General features: G+C 52.9%; 1 protein-coding gene across 1 annotated transcript in view; it reads right to left on the bottom strand.

The window, feature by feature from the left end:
• The window catches only part of LOC137907346 (nesprin-1-like), a 47,728-nt gene that overhangs the window by 19,370 nt on the left and 5,742 nt on the right, over nucleotides 1-22,616 (bottom strand). Inside the window, exons 15-84 of the mRNA XM_068751663.1 lie at nucleotides 22,424-22,592; nucleotides 22,240-22,336; nucleotides 22,121-22,141; nucleotides 21,618-21,820; nucleotides 21,361-21,525; nucleotides 21,124-21,276; nucleotides 20,896-21,039; nucleotides 20,651-20,818; nucleotides 20,397-20,555; nucleotides 20,160-20,324; nucleotides 19,897-20,031; nucleotides 19,643-19,801; nucleotides 19,342-19,550; nucleotides 19,085-19,193; nucleotides 18,837-19,001; nucleotides 18,539-18,706; nucleotides 18,278-18,454; nucleotides 18,001-18,141; nucleotides 17,749-17,909; nucleotides 17,502-17,652; nucleotides 17,199-17,426; nucleotides 17,027-17,125; nucleotides 16,759-16,946; nucleotides 16,549-16,672; nucleotides 16,315-16,481; nucleotides 15,992-16,145; nucleotides 15,290-15,915; nucleotides 15,039-15,218; nucleotides 14,533-14,683; nucleotides 14,292-14,450; nucleotides 14,016-14,198; nucleotides 13,841-13,942; nucleotides 13,569-13,772; nucleotides 13,180-13,387; nucleotides 12,953-13,065; nucleotides 12,663-12,868; nucleotides 12,441-12,590; nucleotides 12,055-12,346; nucleotides 11,813-11,985; nucleotides 11,408-11,717; nucleotides 11,150-11,314; nucleotides 10,647-11,009; nucleotides 10,418-10,554; nucleotides 10,162-10,339; nucleotides 9,885-10,067; nucleotides 9,666-9,809; nucleotides 9,267-9,422; nucleotides 8,828-8,992; nucleotides 8,578-8,750; nucleotides 8,345-8,498; nucleotides 8,117-8,260; nucleotides 7,795-7,959; nucleotides 7,384-7,701; nucleotides 7,115-7,270; nucleotides 6,838-7,008; nucleotides 6,424-6,750; nucleotides 6,183-6,335; nucleotides 5,917-6,084; nucleotides 5,657-5,833; nucleotides 5,408-5,554; nucleotides 5,209-5,334; nucleotides 4,817-4,993; nucleotides 4,399-4,664; nucleotides 1,992-4,152; nucleotides 1,570-1,907; nucleotides 1,341-1,485; nucleotides 1,053-1,271; nucleotides 698-966; nucleotides 451-616; nucleotides 204-359 (exon numbers count right to left, since the gene is read on the bottom strand). Coding sequence (XP_068607764.1) covers nucleotides 204-359; nucleotides 451-616; nucleotides 698-966; nucleotides 1,053-1,271; nucleotides 1,341-1,485; nucleotides 1,570-1,907; nucleotides 1,992-4,152; nucleotides 4,399-4,664; nucleotides 4,817-4,993; nucleotides 5,209-5,334; nucleotides 5,408-5,554; nucleotides 5,657-5,833; nucleotides 5,917-6,084; nucleotides 6,183-6,335; nucleotides 6,424-6,750; nucleotides 6,838-7,008; nucleotides 7,115-7,270; nucleotides 7,384-7,701; nucleotides 7,795-7,959; nucleotides 8,117-8,260; nucleotides 8,345-8,498; nucleotides 8,578-8,750; nucleotides 8,828-8,992; nucleotides 9,267-9,422; nucleotides 9,666-9,809; nucleotides 9,885-10,067; nucleotides 10,162-10,339; nucleotides 10,418-10,554; nucleotides 10,647-11,009; nucleotides 11,150-11,314; nucleotides 11,408-11,717; nucleotides 11,813-11,985; nucleotides 12,055-12,346; nucleotides 12,441-12,590; nucleotides 12,663-12,868; nucleotides 12,953-13,065; nucleotides 13,180-13,387; nucleotides 13,569-13,772; nucleotides 13,841-13,942; nucleotides 14,016-14,198; nucleotides 14,292-14,450; nucleotides 14,533-14,683; nucleotides 15,039-15,218; nucleotides 15,290-15,915; nucleotides 15,992-16,145; nucleotides 16,315-16,481; nucleotides 16,549-16,672; nucleotides 16,759-16,946; nucleotides 17,027-17,125; nucleotides 17,199-17,426; nucleotides 17,502-17,652; nucleotides 17,749-17,909; nucleotides 18,001-18,141; nucleotides 18,278-18,454; nucleotides 18,539-18,706; nucleotides 18,837-19,001; nucleotides 19,085-19,193; nucleotides 19,342-19,550; nucleotides 19,643-19,801; nucleotides 19,897-20,031; nucleotides 20,160-20,324; nucleotides 20,397-20,555; nucleotides 20,651-20,818; nucleotides 20,896-21,039; nucleotides 21,124-21,276; nucleotides 21,361-21,525; nucleotides 21,618-21,820; nucleotides 22,121-22,141; nucleotides 22,240-22,336; nucleotides 22,424-22,592 — 14,803 coding nt within the window. The remainder of the gene's footprint in view (nucleotides 1-203; nucleotides 360-450; nucleotides 617-697; nucleotides 967-1,052; nucleotides 1,272-1,340; nucleotides 1,486-1,569; nucleotides 1,908-1,991; nucleotides 4,153-4,398; nucleotides 4,665-4,816; nucleotides 4,994-5,208; nucleotides 5,335-5,407; nucleotides 5,555-5,656; nucleotides 5,834-5,916; nucleotides 6,085-6,182; nucleotides 6,336-6,423; nucleotides 6,751-6,837; nucleotides 7,009-7,114; nucleotides 7,271-7,383; nucleotides 7,702-7,794; nucleotides 7,960-8,116; nucleotides 8,261-8,344; nucleotides 8,499-8,577; nucleotides 8,751-8,827; nucleotides 8,993-9,266; nucleotides 9,423-9,665; nucleotides 9,810-9,884; nucleotides 10,068-10,161; nucleotides 10,340-10,417; nucleotides 10,555-10,646; nucleotides 11,010-11,149; nucleotides 11,315-11,407; nucleotides 11,718-11,812; nucleotides 11,986-12,054; nucleotides 12,347-12,440; nucleotides 12,591-12,662; nucleotides 12,869-12,952; nucleotides 13,066-13,179; nucleotides 13,388-13,568; nucleotides 13,773-13,840; nucleotides 13,943-14,015; nucleotides 14,199-14,291; nucleotides 14,451-14,532; nucleotides 14,684-15,038; nucleotides 15,219-15,289; nucleotides 15,916-15,991; nucleotides 16,146-16,314; nucleotides 16,482-16,548; nucleotides 16,673-16,758; nucleotides 16,947-17,026; nucleotides 17,126-17,198; nucleotides 17,427-17,501; nucleotides 17,653-17,748; nucleotides 17,910-18,000; nucleotides 18,142-18,277; nucleotides 18,455-18,538; nucleotides 18,707-18,836; nucleotides 19,002-19,084; nucleotides 19,194-19,341; nucleotides 19,551-19,642; nucleotides 19,802-19,896; nucleotides 20,032-20,159; nucleotides 20,325-20,396; nucleotides 20,556-20,650; nucleotides 20,819-20,895; nucleotides 21,040-21,123; nucleotides 21,277-21,360; nucleotides 21,526-21,617; nucleotides 21,821-22,120; nucleotides 22,142-22,239; nucleotides 22,337-22,423; nucleotides 22,593-22,616) is intronic.

Below are 22,616 nucleotides of genomic sequence, written 5' to 3'. Positions count from 1 at the left end.
GAAGACGTGTCAACAAATGGCAAAAATCATCACATCAATATTACCCAGAGTCCCTTGATGCCGCTCTCAGGTGTTAACTAGAAAAGCACTCAGAGAGAGCAGACCTCCGCCGAGCAGCTCGTTTCCCCTCATAATTAGATTTACACCGTCCACATGGCGATCTGGATCATCATCAGAAGGTTCTCAATGCCAGCGATGGCTACCTGATCCTCGATGGCGCCCAGCGCCAGCGAGACCTCGGCCAGCTGCATGGAGATCTCAGACGGCAGTATAGTGTAGAGGTCCAGGTATTTGCTCTGTTGCTGCTCAGCCAGCTTATCCGCATTCTGGCGATACGCGATCACATCGCCGTGGACGATCTGCACACAATGAACAGAAGGCGTGAGAAACATCGTCTCCTGATAGCAACATCTTGGGAATCAGATTTCTACTTTTTGACACTGAACACACCTCAAGCTCCTGCAGCAAAGAGTCAATGTCTTGTGTGGGATTTAGCAGAAGCTCCCTGGTCTCCTGAATCCAGGCTTTTACTACGCTGAGCTCCTTCTCCACCTCCTCTCGGTCCCTCAGCTCCTGAGCTGCCTGAGCCCGCTTGATCCTGGACTGAGTCAGGAGGCTGGGGGGGTAAACCGCGGTGAAAACAGTGAATGCTTCTCATTTGGCTCAAAGACACGACAGCGATGATGCTGATGATCACCTTTCCATCTGGTCTTGTGCGGCTCTGATCTCCTTCAGGCCGGGCAGCTCGTCCTGCTCGTGTGTTGGCGAAGGCACCTCCACGTCGTGCAGCAGGCTGAGGGCGTACTGACGCAGGAGCATCAGGGAGGACAGCTCCCTCTCCAGGTCTTGGCTCAGCAGGTCGTGCTGGTCCAGCAGAGACTGCAGCGTGGCTTTGGAGGCCTTCTCCACGGTGCTGTCGGGGAAACGACCCTGGAGCTCATCGGAGACGGCTCTCACCTTCACCATCTGCGTGAAAAGGTTACGAACGCTTAGCTGCACGTTGAAAACGACACATTATTTATGAGGAGTAACCATGACATGCGTCTGCGCACCTTCTGTCTGAAGGTGCTCCATTCCTGCGCCGTGTCCTCCAGCACTCGTTCCTGTCCACGTGCGACGCTCCGTAGTTGCGACCAGCGCTGCCACACGGTGGTCATAGAGCGACTGATCGTGGCCTTGCTGGCGTCGCTCCCCACCAGCTCCAGCTGGGCGGCCTGCTCCTCCAAGTCACACAGCTTCTCTTGGAAGCCATTGACCAGCGAGACGAGAGACTGAGAAGATGCTGCAACAGTGAGAAGCTGTGTGCTCGGCATTCAAAGCAGGAAAATACGTTTTCATACCCGATGACTGCGCAGCTTATCTTCAGCCTCTTGGCTGGTGGCGGCCTTGGCAGTGGAAAACTCAGTCAGCTTCTTCTCAGCTTCATTCATGAGCTCGATGACGGTCTGTCTCGCCTCCTGGTACGACTTCCACTGAGCCACACAGCTAAAAAAAAGGATGCGATGCCATCAGAACCAAACAAATCGCCTCCATCGTCACACGGCGCTCTACTAGTCTCGTCTTCTCCACCTGTGAAGGACATCCTGGTGACACTGAAGCTGATCTCGGACCTCCACACCCCTCTGATCGGCCGACCCCACGCTTACGTGGAGCTGCTCCTTCGCCGTGGGGTCGACCAGGTTCTCCAGCTGGGGCAGGAGCGCTTGCAGCTCCTGCAGATGGATGAGGAACTCCTGCTCCGTGGCCATGATGTCCTCCTGCTGCCGGAGACACTCCTCGTAGTTCTCCACGTCCACGCCCAGGCTGGCTTGCTGCAGGAAGGACACGGCGTCCTCCAGCCACTCGCAGGCCGACTGCATCCTAAAGTGGTACTTCTGGCACAGCACCAAGGCGTCCTCCAGCGTGATCTGTCCACAGAACCAGCGAGGAGTCGATCAAATACAAACACAACCACGTCAATGGATTGACTGCCGGATGTAAAACCGTCACACCTGCTTGGAGCTCAATGCTTTCTGAACATCTGCCTGCAGCTTGGCCATTTCTTCCAGGCTTGTATCCAGGTGTTCCGGGACGAGCTCATTGGCAGAGGTATACTTCTGCTTTTCCCTGCTGCTCAGAGCGGCTACGATTCTCAGCCGCGACTGTACTTCCTCCTGCATGATTTGCTGCTTCCTGATCTCCTCCTGCACCTTCTCCACCCTCACGTCGACGATCACCGCGCAGCCCAGTTCGTCGTCAACTCGCTGCAGCCAGTCCAGCGTCCTCCTCATCTCCGTCTCAAAGTCTTTGCTTTGGACAAACCTGTTCTCGCACTCTTCAATCAGCTCGCCGACGGCGGCCTGCAAAGACCGTAGCTCCTCCCGCCAAAGGACCACTTGCTCCTTTGACGCATCGTGGGCTGCTTGCTCCACACGAGGTGCCAGAGTGTCATTCTGCTCCATGAGCCTTGACAAGTGAGCGTTGGCACTCTGGAGACTCCCCGCCAGGGCGTGGTAGTTCTTTAGCCTCTCTTCAGCCGACTGCGTCTCAGCGTTAACTTTCACCAGCTGTTGCTTTGTGGCCTTTAACTCAGAGTCCACCTGCAAGGCCATCGCCTTGTGGTCCTCAAACGACTCCAAGGTCTCGTCGAGGTGCTCGACCTTCTGCTCAGTCAGCCTCTTGAGGCCGTTGTAGAGGCTCACGAGCTGGGCCATTTCCTCCGGGCGCCACGGTTGACCCGTGCTACGGAATCCCTCTTTCTTCTGGTTGAGCTCGCTCACGGCTAAGCCCAGGCCGCTCAGGTCGGCTTGGATCGCCTTGTAATCGCCCTGCAAACTGACGACCTCCTCCGTTTGCAGCCCCCCTGGCGGCGCGTCCAATCGATTGAACTGCTCCTCGAGCTCCGTCAGGGCTTTATGAGTGACGTCTATGAAAGACGTGTACTCGTTTCTGGAGAGAACGGCCTGCTGGATTTTCTCCTGCTTTTCTTTAGCGAGCGCTAATATGCTATCATACTGCTGGGGGAGGCTGTTGAGCTTCTCTTCCAGATAGCAGTGGTCTACTTCATTCAGACTGGGCAATATTTCTTGGCCGGCTCTCTGCACAATCAGGAGAAGATTTTCGTATTCGATTGCCCGCTCGACGATGTGCTGATACTTCAGCAGCTGCGCTTCTAATTCGGCGTCGCCGACCATCAGGTTGATTTCAGGGAAGGTGACGATGTCTGCTTGTTTTATCCACATGCATATTTTCTCCAAGTCACTCTTGAAATACTTCCTGGAGACAAAGACTTTTTCAAGCTCCTGAAGTTTCTGGCTGCATCGATGCAGGGTTTTGTCGAAGATGTTCTGGAGCTCCTGCAACTTCGTGAGAATCTCGTTCGTCTCCTCTTCGCTGGCGTCCCACATCAGATCCCTGCCCTGGGACCACAAGGAGGTCAGCTCACTCTGGTAGGCTTTCAAACTGCTTTGGATGGTCCTGCATTTTCTGACCTGCTTGGCCAGGTCATCAGGCAGTAGAGCGACATGCTCCTCTGCCTGGGCCTTCTTCTCATTCTGCTGGACCCAGGAAATGGACAGGCTCACCGCCATCAGGAACTGGGTTCTCTCTGTGAAAGCCTTGCTGAGGTGTTTTCTTCGCTGCATAACTTTCACGCTCAGAGACTCCACCTCGGACTGAGTGTCTGCGATGAGCTGCTGCAGACGTTGGCGTTCACTGTGGCCCAGTCGGGCCAGAACCCGGTCGGCGTCGGCCATTGCCTGCGACAGCAGCAGCTGCTTGGCCTCCAACTCGCTGCAGATGCTCAGGTGGTCAAACAGGAAGCTCTGCACCAGCTCTGGAGGAGGACTCATCTTCATGGCTTCAGACAGAGCGGGCTGCTCCTCCTCGGCCCAGTCCCGAGCCTCTCTCAGACGGGCCTCCACCTGGGCCATGTCTTCCAGGGTCGTCGCCGAGTCCTGGATTTTCCTCTCTATGAGGTTGTGCATCTGAGCCCATCGCTGCTCAAAATGGCTGATCTGTTCTTTCACTAGCTCTCTGTCGTCCAAGTTCAAATGTTGGACGACCTTTTGTCTCTGTTCTTTGAGGTTCTCTAGAGTGCCTTGTTTTTCCTCCAGAGCCACCGCGAGCTTCCGTAACGCCTCCAAATGCTGAGACGAGCTTTCGGCATCCGTTCTGGGACACAAAAACAGTGAAAGGGAATTTCATAAGTGCTGAAGGGAAGACAGGACAACTTAAAGATTACAGCCTTTGTGGTTTTCATAATGCGTGTGACTCCAACCGACCGACACTAAAAGTTGCATGTAGAAAAACATGCCATTGAATAATTAAGAAACTAAGCACAACCCTTGTGAAGCCAAGTATATGCAGAGATTTCTTTAATAGGAATAACTTAATTCCTATTAATTCCTATAAACACACCTGGCCAGATTGTCCCATTCTTTGGACACCTGCTCGAACAGGGCCTCCACGGCAGCGATGCAGTCGTGATATTCTTTGGACCTCTGCAGGTCCTCTTCTCTCTGGCCCTGCAGCCTGCTGGCCTGCTGACAGAGCTCCAGCCAGGACTGGCTCAGATGGTCCAGCTCTGCATGTCCTGGAGAGTCCCGGCCTCCGGTCAATCTGCTCACGGTCGCCATCATCTTGGTCAGGATGCTTCGTTTGGACTCCAGCTGCTGGCTGCATTCCTGCGTGACGAGCAGTATACTAGACGTAAGCCTAAATCCTTCCAAACAGATCTGTCTTTAATCTAATAATCCAAGCAAACCTGTGTTTTAGATGACGATTTCTACTTTTGGAGCCGTTTAAATGAATCGACATTAACAATTCAGTTTCATACCTTGGCTTGTGACAGCATGTTTTGAGCTATCTTGGCCTCCAGCTCTGCGGGTCTCCTTGAGGAGCTGAGCAGCTGCTGCTCCACGTCCTGGAACAGGCTGCTCAAATCTTGCTTCTGCTCTTTGATCGCCCTCCATCCCTCTGACAGCTGCTGTGCATCGGACATCCTTTTCTCTATCTGTGACATTGACAGACACGGCTCAGTCGAATCACACTTACAACCAGTTAGCGCTACGTGAATTAGCCCGGAGGTCATCCAAAGAATGCAGACATGCAGATACTTTGCCATGCAGTCAAAATCATGGGGTCAATAAATCAATCTTATGACACAATAGTCTACTTATTTTCATAAAACTGGCCATTTATGTTGCGCAGAGGACAGAAAGTACCGACCGTGAGTTTGACCTGCTGGACCTGAGCCGCTGCCAGCCGTACGGCGTCGTCAGACAGGTCGCACACAGAACACACCAGGCCCAGGTACGTGCTGGCCTGCTCCTGAAGGGCCCTGTAATGCTTAACCTGTGGGTGCAAAATGAAAGAATGACCCCCGGGGTGTCCAGAAGCAACAAATCCGTCACGTTGAACCCGCTACCTGCTTCAGTGCTTCCTGCAGACCACATGGCCCCTGATCGTTGAGCCGAAGCTCGTCCTGCACGGCGGACAGCCAGGTTTGACACTGCTGGAGCGTGTCCTGGTGGCTGACGTGTTTCTGGAGCTCCCGGTCCAGACTCTGGTACGCCTGATAAAAAAAAAGACAAGGCTTCACCAACCTAAATCGTGAATTTGATGTCTGATCAGGAAAAAGCAGAAAGATCTTGGGTTGCAGTCTTTTATCACTCACGCGCTGGGCGGTGCTGCAGATAGCGGAGTAGCTGTCTCTGGCTCCCTGATGATGAGCCTGAACCTCCTGACTGATCTTTGCTTGAACCTGGTCTGTGCAGCTCGCAACCAGCTCCTCTCCCTTCTGCTTCAGGCTGGTCAGACACTCCTCAAAACTGGCAATCTCTTCCATTATCGCCTGAAAAATGCATTTTGCAATGCAGATTATAGACAGTAAAGCGAGGGAAGCATCAACCTATTCTGGATTAATGAGAGGCTCACCTTGTGTCGGGCGAGTTGCTGGGTGGCCATCTCCATACCGCCGGGCTGCATGGAGTCGGAGGTGACCAGTCTGCTGGACATCTGTAAAAGCCACTTCTCAACCTCCTGCAGCTCGCTTTTGTAATCCTCGTGCTCCTTCACCCACTCCACGAGGTTCTGGACCTGGGTCTGAACCACGGCACACGTTATCAGAACTTGTTCCTGGTGGACTAACAGAGGTTTGATGAGAACAAAGCCACTTTACTGAAGTCAGAACAACAGCATACCTTAGCTGCTAAGCAGAGATCCCGGTAGTCGACCTGCATCTTCCTCAGGTTCTCGCTAACGGCGGTGTCCTGGACCACATCAAGCAGTGCCTGCCCTTTGTCTGAGACGGATTTCAGCGCTGACTCGTGAGACTGCACCATTTGCTGGATTGTCTGCATAAATACAAGTGAAGGGACATAATGCAGATAAATCCCATGATAGTTTTTTCCTCCATTGAGAGTAAAGAGGCTAACCGGCTACCTTGTACTTGGCCAGCTGAGCCTTCTTTTGATAGAGTTCAGCTTTGGGCTCTACGCCGGATGCTAAAACGTTCCTGGTCTCTATCAGCCACCGCGCCTGGGCCTTGTATTTCTCCAGGAAGTCTTTGGAGATCGCAATGCATTTCTCCAGGGAGCTGTGCTCTGTGCGCAGAGCTTCCATCAACTCCTTCAGTTGGAGGAGACAGGAGTCCACCTCCTCCTTCAGATGCTCCACTTCAGGCTCCTCCAGGAACACCATGGCTCGCTCAGTCTTCTCCCTCATGGTCTTCAGGCAAGTATGACCCTGGTCCATATCTGCCTGCAGAGCCTGAAACACAGATGGTGCTTTATTAGTGTGCTACAGTTAGCATTTAAGCTAACAATATGTCACAGACAGATGGCTATGTTCATCTACCTCGAGTTTTTTCATCTTCCTCTCCATGGCAACGCGATCCACTGCATCCACGGTGACAGCCACGGCGCTGAACCTATCCTGAGCTGCAACAAGCCAGTCGGAGAAGGTGCTGAAGATAACCTGCGCCTCCTCAATGCAACGCACCTCCTCCTGGAGCTGTTTGATCGTCTCCTGCAACAGAGGAGGAGGTGAAAACAGAGTCATGGCAGCTTCTCTGTCTACAGGGAGGTACAACAATGGCATCTGTGTGTTACTGTAGTACTGTGTCGTGTGTTACCAGTAGCTGCAGAAGCAGGACGTGGTAGCGGGCGGTGATGTTGGTGGCTCTGGTGCTGATCCGACTGCTGACGTGAGTCTCATCCAGAACCTGCTGAGCCAAGATGCTGAGGCCTTCCATTTCCTCCTGATAAACCAGCACCTCCTCCTGCCAGCTCTAATCACAGACGGGCCATTAGAGAAGTCAGTCATGCAGTAAAACTACATTTAACGAAGTATTTCTGAACATCAGAGCCGCCGTTCCCGTGTCCCCTGCTCCGCGATGCTGACCTTTACCAGTTGGAGCTGTGCGTCTTTGGTGGCGCGGTCGGACCGCCGGTGGCCACGCAGTTGGGCTTTGGTCTCCATGCCTCTCAGCCAGCTGTCGAGACGCTGGAACTTCTGCTCCATCTGTCGGAGTTTGGCCAGAGCGCTGTTGAGCTGAGCTCTGGCGCTGGCCAGTCGGGCCTGATACGACCTCCACTCCTGCTGCAGGGTCTCCAGGGACCGGTCCTCGATCTGAGGTGGCCCCCAGGGCGTGATCAGCTCCCGACTCACCAGCAGGGCATTGAGCAGAGCCTGGCCCTCAGTGCAGTGCAGCTGCATCTCCTGGAGTGACACAGACGCTAAGGTGTTAGCTCCATAGGTGATTAGCATGTGATGTGTTTATTTACAACATTTCCCCCGCTTAGTGTTTCACACCTGCAGCTTCTGCAGGGTCTCCTCCAGCATGTCGACATCAGCCTCCAGCTGTGTGTAGCAGCCTAGCTTCTCCTGCTCCTGCTCCAGCCAGTCCTCAAAGGCATGGAGGCCCCGCTGATACTCCTGGTGGGCTTTCACCAGCTCCCCCGCTCTGCCGACAGCCGCCTGAGGACAGGATGAAGCTGAAACAGGATCTGCGTTTCCTCTTGCTGAATCTCATTTTGTTTAAATAAAAGATCACTTTTATGAGAAATAGCTTAAAGTTGCATCTAAAGTTCCAGAATAATGAAATTAAAACACAGCGCTGTGCGTGTTTTGTCACCAGGGCGTTGTCTTTGATGGCGCTGTAGCGCGCCTGCAGGTCCCGCAGCTCCAGCTGGGTGACAAAGTTCTCCGAGATGCTGGCGCTCTTGGCGGTGATGGTGTCCAGCAGGGAGTGGCGGCTGAGAACATCTTCATGCAGCAGCTGAACCACAGACCGGAGGCGTTAGGATCCACCCAGCTGTTCAGCTCATAAAATCTAAAGATTGAAATCCCAAAGTATCGGCACCTTGGCTTGGCTCAGGAGAGCCGTCTTGTCTCTCATCTCTGGCCGCTGTTTATCGCTGGGGTCCAGACTTTCCTCCACACGCTCCACCCAGGCCACAAACTGGCGGACGTCCTCTTGGTAACTGGTCCACTGGGACAGGGAACCCTCCAGCTGACTGGTTTATAGAATAATAAAACCAGTGCTAGTTAGGTTCTGTCTGAACGCTGCATTAAACACGCTCAAACAGTGCTAACCTTTTACACTGGATTGAGGCGGAGAGCAGGATGTCCCAGGAGTCTTTCAGGTCCTGTATTTGTTCCTGGACCACGGGGACTCCCTCGGGGGAGGTGTTCCTTTGAACAGACTCACCTCTCGTGATCAGCATCTTCACCTGGATCTCCTTCTCCTGGCGGGCCGTCAGCAGGGCCTGGTGCAGCAAACCCAATTGTGACACCCCCTCCCCTCCAATGCAAGGTGGTAAATGATTCTGAGAAACATTTCTACCTCCAGCTTGATCATCCTGCTATCGAGAACGTTTTTGCCGACGGTGGGGGCGCAGTACGTCTGCAGCATGTGGCTGGTGTCGGCCACCCAGTTCTGAAGCTCCTTCAGGCCCTGAAAGAAAAGCTGGTGCTCGCTGACGATCCGATCAATCCGTGACGCCTTCTCCTGCAAGATCGCCAAAGACAACCGGACATTATCCCGAGAGGTGAATCCAGTTTCTTTTTACACATGCAGTTATTTTTATGATAAATAAAGGAAAAATGTGATCTGATATACAAGACTTAGACTACCATGAATTACTTTTTAATCATGGTGAATTAGTAGCTTCACGGTTTATCACCTGTAAAACAACCAATCAGCGCCCAATCCAGTCTAGTGCCTCTGACTCCTCCTGAGTTCCCCCCCCAGTGCATAGGCCGGAAGGTGAGCATTACCGTACCTTGGTCAGGTTGGTTAAAGCTAGGTACTGAGCAGAGAGCTGCGAGACGCGGTGCACGAAACCCTTGCCGGCCGTGTGTTCCTCCCACAGCAGCTGAGCCTTCTCCCTCAGCCTGCTCAGCTGAACCTCTCGAGAAGCTAACTCCTCGAGCACAGACTGGAAGAGCACAAGCAGGTTATCAAAGAGCCGACACGGTCACAAGACTTCAGACAGGCGGTGACGCGGCTAAAAGAAGCAGATGATGGACAGTTTAAAACAATCGAGAAAGAAAATCTTGATGCCTTGAAGAAGGCATGAGAGTTGACAAGAGGAGCAGAAAGATGGCTGAGAACAAAAAGACAAAGCTGGCGGGTGGTGGTTGCAGGTGAACACGGTGACCTCTGACCTCAGGCTTTTTACCTGCAGCTTGTGGAGCTCCAGCTTCTTGGCGGTGAGGTCGTGCAGCCGCGCGCTGCTTTCCTGCACAGCCAGCTCCGTGGCGTTCAGGCTCTCCCGCAGAGGCTCGGCGCCGGCTTCGAAATCCTCCATCTGAAACAGAAGGTTCTGGGAGACACGTTTGTTAGGATTTTCAGACCGACGTCTCATACATGGACGGACTTCTCAAACGCAGTTGCTCACCTGCAGCTTCATCTCTCTGCTGTGCAGGCTGGACATCATGTTTCTCCAGTCGTCTCTGACGATGTTCGTCTTAGCTCGGATGGCGTCGGCCTTGTCTTTAACCGCGACGCTGGCGACCAGATCGTCGTTCACGACCACGGCGTTCAGCTTTGACTCGCCCTGATCCCGGTCGCTGAGAAACTCCTGAGGAGAAAACAGATTTGTCTTTTACCGGCCGCGAAAACTTGAATACGTTAAAGCGAAACGCTCTATAGGAGGAAGCCATAATATCCTGCACCTGAATCTTCTGCAGGCTCGCTGACGCCTCGCTGAGACTTTGAGGGACGTCAAAGCACTTCGCCGTGCCGATCTTAGCGTTGGCCAACCACTGCTGGAAGTCTCTGAAGGCCGAGCGAAAGCCTTGCTCGAGCAGCTTCTCTTTGCTCTGACACTCCCGAGTCGCCTGGAGACTCAGACTGGAAGCGAGTCGGGAAGGTTCTGTTTCGGTTTTTTATATTTACAGTGTATGTTTTCAGATGGAAAACAATCCTCACCTGTTGTATTCTTTAATGAGAGCAGACACTCTCTCGGACTGAGACCCCACGTCTCTGGAGAATCGACACAGACTGTTCAGTTGAGTCTTCAGGCTCTCCGAAGTCGGCTCAGCGTTGGAAAGTTCCTCCAAAATGTCCTGGAAAACGGCAAAACCACCACATCAGCATCACCCAAGTTAGTTCCTTCCTGCATCACTGCTGGTTTCTGATCAACGGAGGCAGGAGCGACCTTTGCTATCTGCCAATCTGTGACGGTGACCTCTCCGGCCGTGTCGCTTTGTCCCTCTCCTCGGCTCAACCGCCGGCGCCAGTCCTGCAGCTTATGGCTAAACTCGTGCAGGTCCTGCTCCAGCTGAGCAGACCGACTGTGGAATTCTTTTTCGGAGCTAGCTATCTGAGACAGAGCCGTCTCTACGCTAGCTCGTGTCTGCAGGGCTCCGCGTTCCCACTGTTCCCATGACGACAAGAGAGCAGCTTCCTCTCGTTCCATGGCCTCTTGGCCTCCTGACCCGGTGTGATTTCTCGCCACTGCTCCACACCTTTGAACGCGGCTCAGCCTCTCCCTGCCTTGCTGCTTCGAGTCGAGCAGCTCCTGGAAGGGGTCAGAGAAAAGCCTGTTCAAAAATGAGCCTTTCCTTCCTTAGCAGGGTCAGGATAATCCACAGCCGCCGGTTTGTAGGACGCGATCCTTTATCGGAAGATGCCAAGGTTGTCGAGGTTGAAGTTCCTCACCTGCACCTTGGACAACTTTCTCTTAAGGGATCCCGAGTCTCCCGACAGGTCGGACCAGCGCTGGAGTTCCTCTTTGGCTGAAACCAGCCAGTCGTTGAAGTCTCTCAGAGCGTCGAGGTACTGCTCGTGCTCCGACACGATGCTCTGCATGGACTGGACTTTACCCTTTGGGGAAGAGGAAGACGATGACAGGTATATGTGAATACATTCAGCGGTTACTTGGAACTACCATTTAACCCCTGTCGGTGTTTAGATCACCTTCACAACTGCTGAAATATCAGCAAAGCGTGCATTGAGCTCTCCCCTCGTCTCTGGGCCGAACGTCTGCTCGCCGGTTTTCTCATGCATCTCCGCCGCTTTGTCAGTGAGGCGTGACAGCACCGTGGCGTGAGCGCCCACGTCAACCTGGATGGCCCTGAAGCGCTCCAGCAGGGCGGACTTCTCCTTGAGGCCTGGTTGCTGAGAGAGAGTCACCCCCAGCTGCTGCTCCTCTGACTCCATCCACTGCTGCAGCTGGATTTTACTCTCCTGGAAGCTGGTCCACTGGGTCACCGTCCACTCGAGACGACTGGAAGCAATAATATTTGATTTGGAAATGGAGCGGGGCCTTGATTAGAACGACGGCGTCAGGAGGGGACCCTTTGCCCGTGGAAGGTGTCCTACCTGTGGGAGCTCATGGATGTCATCAACATGTTGGCCCAGGCATCCTTCAGGCGCTGCAGCTGTGAACAGATCGCCTCCTGCCCCTCCGTTCTGTTGTGTTTCAGAACCTGTTCTCCTTTCCCTACGGCCATGTTGAGCTTCACCTCCGCTTCACCTTTCATTAGCAGAATATCCTGCGCATGGGCAAAAGCAACACTGAGCAAAAGCTCATTTGAGTGCTTGAGTTGAGAAAAGTCACTGACCTGAACGAGGCCCAGCCTCTTCTCCAGGGTCTCTTTGTTGCCCACGGTGCTGTTGAGCGACACCAGGCGCTCCTGGACTCCGTTGAGCCAGGTCCAGGTGGTTTGCAGGGTCTCCTCAAAGGCCTGCTGCTCCTGTAACGTTAGCTGGCAGCTACGTAGCCGCTCCCTGACGCGCCTCATCAAGGCCTGGTGCTGCGACTGCAGCTGAGCCGAGACCCTCGTCTCGCTGCCATCGCCTCGACCCCCTTCATTCAGGGCCTGGCCCTCCTGACATAAGCGTTCGAACGAATCCCTGAACCAAAGGAAATCAAATAATAGGGGGGCATTCCGATCATTCTTGTGTTTTGGACATGGCTGCTAAACTTTCTTCTCCCGGTTGTTCACACCTTTCCTTGAGCGCTTCCTGCTGATATTCCTCCACTTGCTTGAGTGCAGCACTTTCCAGGCCTCGTTGGTTGGCTTCAAGGAGATCCGTGGTCAGCCTCTTGTCCATGTGCTCCAACCACCGCCTGAGCTTCTTCAGGCGCCCCTCAAACCTACAGGGAATGTAAAACGTATATATAAATGGCATAAAGATCATTCCCGCCGCACCGGCTTGAGTCTCTTACCCCTTCATGAGAGAGGCGCTGTCCTCCAGGATCTGCTGATTCTGTCTGCACTGCTCCACGAAGCTGTCCCAGTCCTGCTGGATGGAGGACAGGTGCTGCTGGACCTGCCCGGCGATGGCTTTGGGAAGATGGAGCAGGAGCTTCTCACCCTCCTCACAGACCCGAGTCAGACGAACCTCGCCCTCCTCCACACGGTCCATAGCGCCCTGGAAGACAGCCGCGGCTCTCAGGTTTTAAGATCACACCCCAAAAGTCATCTCACAAGTCCCGATGGCCAGCATCCTTCTTACCTTCAGTTTCTGTAGTTTGCGTTCAACGATCTGAGTGTCCCCAGATCTGTCGGAGCACTCTTTTACAATCTCCCTCTGATTCGAGAGCCAACGATGAAACTCCTGAACCAGAACTGAGGGAGGGGGAGAGAGAGTTTAGCATCTGATGTGGATCCAAGCAGCTCGAGTGAAGCCAATTTCGTACTTTTGCATGTGCAAATGTGTAAGAATATAAAAAGACGTCCCACCACTGAACTGCTGCTGGAGACAGTTCTGCAGGGACACCAGCGTCCTGGCAGAAAGCCGGTTCACAGACTCGTAGGTCTTGATCAGATCAGTCAGAGCTGATCCCAGACCAGCCAGCTCCTCGGAAGGATATTTCCTACACAGCGTGTTGAGGCTTTCTCTGGTGGAGTCAATGCTCCCCTGCTGATTTTGCAGCTCTTTCTGCAGGTCCTTTACAAACACAGAAAATTACTTAGATTAGCCTAGCAGCTCATAAAAGTACCAAAAGAAGGAGTCGCAGTGTTCACGCCGCAACTTGCAGGTGGTCGGCATAGCTTAGCATAAAGCTATAGATTTATATTTAGCATTTAAATAGCACAACCATAGCGTATCACCGGGATTTAGGATTCACCTTCACTCTGTAGATGTCCTCAGGATCCGATCCAGTGGGGGAAGAAACCAGGGCGTCCTCCATACTCCCCAGCCATGCAGACATCTGTGAGATGTAGTCCTCCAGCTGTTTCCTCTGGAGGGTGAAGTCCATGAGGTTCCCCTTAGCCTGCTGGTGGAGCTTCAGAACTGCGCTGATCTTCTTACGGAGGTCGTTCTCCAGTACCTGGTGGGAGTAGATTAAATGTAAAATCTGAAAAACAAAACAGACGAGATTCTAATCGTCTTGGTTACCTGTAATTTAGCAGGCGTCTCCTGACATTGACTGCACTTCTTCAGCTCTGACACTCTTCTCTGCAGCGCTTCAAGCATCTGCTCCTTCTCATCCATTTCCACCTGCGGACGTGGAAACGTCAATATTCTGTGACTGCTTCAACGCGCTGAGATGTGATCGATGCATTTGATTGACCTGTATCTCCGAGAGCCTCCGAGACACCTTCTGACTGTCGTTGAGGTTGTTCAGGCTCTCGTTCAGTTCGACGGCGCAGCCGCTCGCCCAGCTGTCAACGTCCTCGCTGATTTCACGTACATCTTCCCACAGTCCCATACACTGGTTGAGGCGATCGATGTTCTCGTCTATCTTCTCTGACACCTGGCAGGTGATGTTACATCCGCTTGGTACAACAAACAGCTTTCAGCTTTAGCACGATGTAACCCCCCGAGGTTAGCTTGGAGTCAAACTTACATCCAGCCACTGATCGACATGAGTCTCCATGTCCTTTTTTGTCACGTCGGCGTCACAATCGGGGACCTTCTTCAGCTCAATCACCAGCTGTTTCCCTCTGCTGGAGAAGCGGTCCAGTTCGTGGTGCTTGCTGGCCATATCTACCTTTGCTGCCTCGTGCTACAAATGCAGTGAAGACAACAAGACTTTTAAACATAAGAGGCACATCGAGGAGGTACAGTTAGAGCGGACTAGGCCTGACCTTTGTTAGCGACCTCCTGGTTTCCTCGTGGTCCTTTAACACGGAGCTTATCTCCACCAGAGGCCCAGTGCTCTCGATCAGGCTGCTGATGGAGGCTCTCAGGACTTGATATTCTCTCATGAACTCAAGGAGGACGTTGCACTGGTCCTGCCTGTTGGGAAGGAAACAAATGTCAAGAAAAAGTTTGACATTGTTAAAGTCCTGCAACATTCCAGAATCTCGTGATGGTAACTGCTTCAAAGCTGCAACATCCCACACGAGTTAGCATGAGTGCTGCAGGATATTTGTAATTTTGATGAATGGGCATCATCAGACTGTGAATGGACACGTCCCACCCGATTTGGAAGACCCACGCTCATGGGCATTTGACACTACCTCTAGTGGTGCCTCAGGACTTATCAGGATGCTTTTACTTAAAGCTGTTTCCACTGTGTGACGCTGAGCTGAGTCCAAAGCTTCCAAAGGCAGCCGTTTGCCGGCTCAGTTCCAGGAGAGTCCTCCGGTACCTCTCTGTGATGAGTCTTCTGGTGTCCTGCCATGTCGTCTCCAGCAGACCGATTTCCCTCAGCACCTCCCCGGCCAGGTCAGCATCTCTGTGGGCCAGCTGGTTTCCCTTGTCTCTCAGCCACTGCTCCTCATGCTGGTGTGACTGCAGCTCGTCCTCCAACTGGTTAAAGAACCTCATTCTTGAGAGACAACACAAAGTTATGACACATGCTCTCCTGCCCGCCAGCTCGCCATTCTCGCCGTTGCCTACCTCTGCTGTAAAGCATGCAGGCTGGGCTCTTTGAAGCTCTGCTGATCGGCTTTCTCTTCGATGTCCTCCACAGTTTTCAGCAGCTGCTCTTTCCGCTGCCTGAAAGAGGTCCACAGAGCGCCCAGGGCCTCCGCTTCATTCTGCTTCGTCCCGAGCAGGTTCCTCACGGCGTCCAGCTCAGCACTGAGGGAATCGACCAGCATGCGGCACGACTTACGAGAACCCTCGTCCGCACCAATGTGGAGGTGGCTTTTGCACAGACTGCTGTCCAGATTGACTGCGAGAGTCTCAAGTTGGCTAATGTCTTGGAAGGTAGTGGCCAACTCTTGGTGTAGCTCCTCGACTTTTCCATGATCCAGGCTCCCGGCGCTCTCCACGGTCTGTTTCAGTCCCCGCAGGACTCCCGCGGCCACGCCGTGGGCCTGCAGGAAAGCCTCTAGCTTGTCCAGGCACTCTAACTGGAGCTCTGCGATGTGCCAGGCCTCCAGGTACGGCTGCAGGCTGCCGTCGGCTCGGCTGCGCAGGAACTGAGCATCACTCTCTTCGCAAAATTGACAGAGCTTCTCGGTCTGCAGGTCCAGACTCTGTTTTACTCCAGACTGCTTCTGTAAGGCCTCCTGGGCATCCTGTTAAAGGGGACGGGCTGCCGCTAATAGCTCTGGGTGCCCAAAATGTCAAACAATCATCGTGTTTGTTGCCTACCTTCACTTGTGTGGTAGCAGGCTGCAGGTTGCTAACGTTGATTGGCGAGGATGAGTGCAGATTGGAGAGCATGGTCTCACCCCACTGGGAGAATCTGAGCAGGGCCTGGTTGAACTGGTCCACCAAGGAGAGGTGGTTCTGCAGCTCTTTGATTCTGATGGGACAAAACGGCTTTAAGGGCTGAAATAATTCCAGCTTCAGGACTTATGTTGGGACCCCAGGAAGACCACCGAGGTGGGCGCTAATGGGGATCCTATTAAACAGCTGCCAGTATGTTTGACCTGGACAGAAAGCTCAGACTTTACGACGTTAGACGACGATACCTTTGAGGGACAACTTCATTTTGAACACGTGACCTCCTCTGCAGGGTCTCCAGCTCGTCCTCCAGTTGCCTCGCTCTATATTCCGGTGCAGTCGGGAGCAAAGAGGCCCCCAGAGATGCAAACTCAGCGTGGGCAAGCTCGAGAGACTGGACTTCCAAATGTAAGGCCTGGAAGGAAAACATGGCAACACTTCAAATCTCGCACTGTACCTGGTTCTCGATGTTTTCCTCGTACCTGCAGATCTTGTATTTCTGTGTGGAGCTTGGATTTATCAGCCGACAGACACAGAGTCTCCGGTCTGGACATGGATTCGCTTCGCTCCAAACAGGAAACAAAGTTCGAGCGCTGCTTCTCAAACCTGAAACACATCGAGAAGGACTCTGGTGGTGGTGGTTGGATTGATCTCTTCCTTTTCCGTTAAACATTCAATGAAACTGCTCGTACCTCTGCCAAAGGGACAGCAGGCTTTCTAGAGAGCTTTGCTTTTCCTTTGCCTCCAGTGTGCTTCGCTCATATCTGGCGTTCAGCTCGGCCACTGTCCTCTCGGCTCTCTCTTTGTCGCTGGTCCTTCGGGCTCCGGCTGACAGGGCCAGTAGCATTCCCTTTAGCTTCTCCAGATGCTGACAGACATCCTGGGAAGCAAAACAAAAAACACAAGTGACCCACGGAGCCGCTGAGGTGGAAGGTTGAAAGCAAGGCTGGTTAAAACTACCATGTGGTTTTGAAGAGTTTTGTAGGTCTCTGATGAGGAGATGCAGGATTTGACAGGACGCCCCACATCTGAATGCAGCTCAGCGAGAGCTGCTTGCAGCTGAAATAAAGAGGAAATGAATGTCCAGGATCCTCCCTGAAGGCAGCGCTCCAACCCTTCTGAGCCCGTTTACCTCCTCCAGGCTGAGATTGAACTTCTGCTGGTGAGACGAGCTCTCCTCCAGCCGCCTGTCGAGCTGCTGGACGTTCTCCCTCAGCTCCTCCCAGTACCGCCCGATTTGGGTCAGACGTGTCTTGATGCGAGCCGCCTCGCCAGAAGACACAAACTGCGTCAGCGCCTTGGCGCCGGCGTCCAGCTGGGCAGGAGCCTCGGCTCGCTCCTGAAGCTCTGCACAAACAGCCTGGGGGGGGTGGATGGTGGAGTCAATGGACATGATCTGGGTTAGGTCCATCTGCCTATATGAACAGTGCTGCACCTTTACTGTGCTGATCTGTCGTTCAAGGGGTGAAGCAGAAGATTTCAGCCCATCCAGTTGCTTTTCTTTGTCATTTATCCACAAAGAAAGCGACTCAAAGGCGGCTCCAAACTGATCCCACTGAGCTTTCATCTCTTCCAAAGTTTTCACGCTACAACACAAGAAATCACAGCAATATAAACCTTTTATTAGGTTGTTAAAACACGACTGAGCTAAACAACTAAACATTTAAAAGTCCTTGTCATACTCGTTTTTCAGCCCAGTTTCTACTTTGTCCACCTGGTCGCAGAGGGAACGAGCTTGCTGCGGAAGAAGGGCTTTGTTCCTCGGACCAAGCTGGATTTCCGCCGCTCTCTTCAGCAAAGTGTTCATGTGAGAGGCCTCCGCTTCACACTGCTTCAACAACACCTGGGTGGCAAAACCCAAAAATACAGCTTGAAGACTTCTTCCTAGCTCTAACGGCACAAATATGAAGAATAAACCCGAAGACTTGACGCACTCTGGCCTGGTCCAGTTCAACAGCCAGGCTCTCCGGGCTGCTGAAGTTCAGACCTCTGTCCATCGCCGAGCGAGCCTTCGTCACAAACTCGTGCACCGCCTCCTGCTGGCTGTTGAACTCCTGCCAGGCTGACAGTGTGACCTTTGGGAGGAAAAGCTCCCGTCAAATGCCTGTTCTAAAGTCAAAAACAGGAATCTCTCTTCCCACCAAAAAAAGAAATCTACCAGTTTCCATGAGTTCACCTTTGCACTGTTTCGTTACCAGAAGCGCCGCTCACCTCGAGGCTTTGCTCCTGTGAATCCGCACTCTGCTCCATTTTGCTGAGCGTGTTCTCTAAAGTCTGCAGGTCCTGCTGCAGAGTCTCCCCCAAACTCTCCTCGGCCTGGAGCTGCTGGCCTCTGGTGATCAGCTGCTGGACGTCCTTCCTCTTCAGCTTCAGGCGTTTTGACAGTTGCTGTGGTCAAAAAGGACACAGCGATGACATCAGTCGGTTGGAAGCGACCTAATTTCGTTGATTTCATCAAATGCCCTGCAGCACCTGATGAATGAGGAGAAGCTGCTGGGCTTCTCTGGCGGTAGGACAGTCCAGGATCTTGGTGTGCTCGGCCTGAGCCTTTTTCTGGCCCTGGCTCAGGTCATCCAAAGTGGTTTGCACCTCTTCCTTGAACTGCACACAGTCCTCTACAGCCAGTACCATCTTGTCAGCCTGGAGGAATGATCACAGAACAATCCAAACAGCCCTGATCTGTTATGTTTGATCATAGACGATTATCTGCAAGTTAAATGTTTAAGCTCTGTACTGTAGATTCCCAGAGGGGATATGATGCTTCACTTACCTCCAGGAGAGAAGCCAGAAGCCCTTTAAAGTCAGTCGAGAGTTTGCTCAAGGAGCTTCCTTGCTTCTGGGCATCGCTGTCGGTGCAGATCTCGATCAGAACGGCCATCCGGGCTTTCAGCCAGCTGAGATTCCCCTCCTGCAGCTCTGCATCATTCCTCAGCTCCTGCACAACACAAAAAAGAAAAGCCCACGTGGTTCACGGTCGCCCCCGTGTCTAACGGGATAGGACGCGAGAAGGGGGCTCACCGTGATGGTGACCTTCACCTGGTTGTACTTCCTGGGGTCTCTGGCTCTGTTTCTCAGCAGCCTCAGCTGGCTTTCTTTAGATATGAGCCAGCAGGAGAGTTCGGCGTACCTGTTCCGAAGGACGAGGGGAGAAATGTCAGGTGACACGCAGTTATCTCTGCAGCTTTGGCTTCATTTCCAAAGCAAGGAGCTTCCTTTTTGGGTAGATGCAAGACTACATCATGAATTACGTAGACCAGAACAAGCACTGGTGACACCTTGAGTTGTACTCCTTCCATTTGTCTGGGTGCTGCATCAGTTTCTGCTGGGTGGTCTCGATTTCCTCCCGGATCTCAGACAAGTCCTTCCTCGTCGTTTCCACGGCAAGGTGGGCGGGGTCGCCCTCGGGGAGCTTCTGACAGAGTTCCTCCATCAGCTGCAGTCGTTTCTCACAGACGGACTGGGGGCCCTTTTCCCTAAAGAACGCCTGACGCAAGAGGAGAAAGACGCCGATGAACCACGGATGTAAATGCATGTGAACGAGGCTCAGCCAATCAGCCGGGCCCCCTCCGTGCTCACCCTGTGCTCCTTGATCAGCCTCTCGCTCCCCATGCTAGCCAGGTGGCGGTTCTCCCTGGTCACCTCCGCCTGGCACTCCTGCAGGAGCAGCATCAGTTTGCTCCTCTCCACCCCCACCTTAAGATGCAGGAGGTGAAAGGGGGAGTCTGTCTGAATATCCTGGAGAAGAATCAGGAGGTCAACTTCAGAGCAAAGAGTTTTCACACATTTTAACGTTTAGGCGTCGTGTAGGAAACCAAACACGCGATGCTAACCTTCCAGTGTTTGTGCAGCTTCCTGACTGTTTCCTGGAGTGACTGCTGCTCCAACTCCGGCAGAATGTCAGTCAGCTCATCGCAGGCCTTGAGGAAGGAATTCAGGACCCGCTGATCCAGCTGCCCAAAGAACTCCTGCGAGCAAAACGAAAATAAAAACCTGATCACGTCTGACTTTGATGCAATCTTCATATTCTCCATTATAAAACGCGATCCAGGATGTTCTGATGCCTCATCATCTGGCTCCGTGCGTATTCACTTACTGTGTGCTTCTTGAGCAGCTCCTCTGGGTTCCCGCTCTCCGTCAGACAGCTCTGCGCCATCTTCAGAACCTCCTCCAGCTCCACCCGGGTCTCATCAAACCTCTTCATGAGGCTGCTGTTTGCCTCCACGTGTTTCCTCCACTCAGTAGATTCCTTAATCATGGCCTGAACGCAAAAACGTCGAGTGACCCTTCTAAACGTTGTGAGGATTTAAAGCTGATTTGAGGTTTGCTCTACCTTTGAGGAGGCCTGCAGGTCCGCGACTCGTTTCTGCAGGAGGCTCAGGTCCATGTGCTGCAGGGTTTTACCGCTGCTCATTATCTTCTGGATGTTCTGGTGGTTTCTCTCGATGACCGTCAAACACTTCTTACAGCTGTGCGTGAAGGTCGCCAGCTCCTGCAAGCGTTCAGTGTTGAATTTGAGCATTTTAGTCTCAAACAGATCCAGAATGTCCCACAAATTCCCTCCCTGTCTGAGAGTGTAGCCATCACCTGGCATTTCTGTTTAAATTCTACGGGCCCCTCAGAGTCGGCGCTGCCGGCGATGTGGCTGGCCTTCTCCAGCGCCTGGTAGAACCCGGTGATGTTCTTCTCCATTTCTTCCAGAGGAGGCAGCAGAGACTGGGACTCCCTCAGCAGGGGCAAACACCGCTCCCTCACCTGATGGGAGGAGTGCATTCCGGATTAAAGTGGACCACAGGTGACTGATAGGTTGCTAAATCAAGGACATCCAGTACCTTGCTGAGCTGCTCCTTGATGGAAGCCATCACCGCCGTCATCTGCGACAGCTCCTCCTGAGGCGTGTCTTTGTTCAGCAGCTGGGCGGTGCGGCTCGCCGCCTTGCAGGCGGCCTCCATCGCTGGCACTTTGTGTTTAATTTCCTGCGATGAGTAAACAGTAAAGACGTGCTCATCCCCAAGCGGGGGGGGGGGAGAAGGAACCTGAGGAAGAGGAGGAGGGCTTACCTCGATGTCTTGAACAAAGGCTCTGACGTTGAGGAAAGACACTTGGACCGGAGCTGTCATCTTCTTACCGGTCGCGTCCATGAACATTTTCAGGGTATTGATCCCATCCTGGTAGTCCTGCCTCAGCTTATCTACCTCGTCTGCTCTAGCGTACTGATGGCAACAGAAGAAGGGATCGTTTTTCAGCTGAAAACCTAAACCCGCTACGAGGGAATCGCCCTTCAAGAGGGTATTTACGTGTTTGGCTTTCACGAACAGCTCCCTCCACCTCCCGTTCAGCAGGAGGAGCTGCTGCTTCAGGTCCCGTGAGACAGTTTCATCGCAGGTTTCGATCAGGAAGTTCCCGGCGTCGTTCATGTCCGTGTGCTGCTGGATCCAGTGGGAGAGGTTTCTGAAGAAATCCTAAAAACACACGCACACACTCCAGCCAATCAGAGGCCCGGCGCTTTCAGAACAAACGGTTCAGCGGTAGAGGGAACTGTGGTTGCACTCACACGCTTGGCATTCTCCGACTGATTGAGCATCTGCTCGGCATCCTCCAGCCAGGCCTGCAGGCCGCCCACCGTGTTGCCGTACTTCTCCCAGTTGGAGATCACTTCCTCCAGCATGCTGCGAACGCTCCGCACCTCCAGTGCCAGGTTCCTCCACTGAGACGTGGCATCGCCGAGGAACTTACTGATCCCCTCTGCTTCGTCAGCTGAGAGTAAAAATATGGGTTTAGGATCAATTCCCACGAAGGAGAGAAGTCCATCGTCTCTGATTACATCTGCTGATCATTCGGTTGATGCTAGAGAGAGTTAGGGAACAACGGTCATGCTAAAACAGCATCCAAGCTAATGCAGTTACTGCTGTTTGTTCATGCGTGATGCAGCAACGGTTTTTTTTCCGGGTCTGGAGGTTGAGAGCGTGTCGGAGAGGAAAAGTGCAGCTGCTATTCGGAGAGGAACAGAACAGGAGACGAGCAGGATCAGCTGTTAGCGATGGTTTTTGGACCTACCTCTGTTATAGGTCTTAGACCCTGGAAACATGAAATCAACGATATGACGTTTGAGCCCAGGCAACATTATTAAACATAAACAATACACAAATATGATCGAGAACAGACAGCAGTCTTACTTGGGCTGTCAGATTTAACATAGACGTCTGCCGCCTGCCTGAGGGCTGTGAAGATGAGCTCGTACGTCTCAAAGAACCCGTGACCTTCCACGAAGGTCTGCGAGATAAAGATGTGAAAACACGGGTGTGAGCAAACAAGCAAAACAAAAACAGCATTGGCGCAACAAAAGCCAACTCGTCTTACGAGGTAGGTTTGCAGCAGGAGCTCAACGGAGTCCCGTCTGCCATATTTAACAATCCAGGACTTGAGCTTCGACTCGGCCAACACGAGGAACGCCATCAGCCGATACTTCATTTCCCAGAATTCCAGTTTGATCAAGTGAGCGTGCGATGATGTCGACACAAAATTGAACCTGTAAAATTAGGAGATGTGCAAA

This window comes from Brachionichthys hirsutus, chromosome 18 (assembly GCF_040956055.1).
Source record: "Brachionichthys hirsutus isolate HB-005 chromosome 18, CSIRO-AGI_Bhir_v1, whole genome shotgun sequence".
NCBI classification, from domain to species: Eukaryota; Metazoa; Chordata; class Actinopteri; order Lophiiformes; family Brachionichthyidae; genus Brachionichthys; species Brachionichthys hirsutus.
Note: the sequence above shows the minus strand (reverse complement) of the source record. Positions and strands in the feature narration are given on the sequence as shown.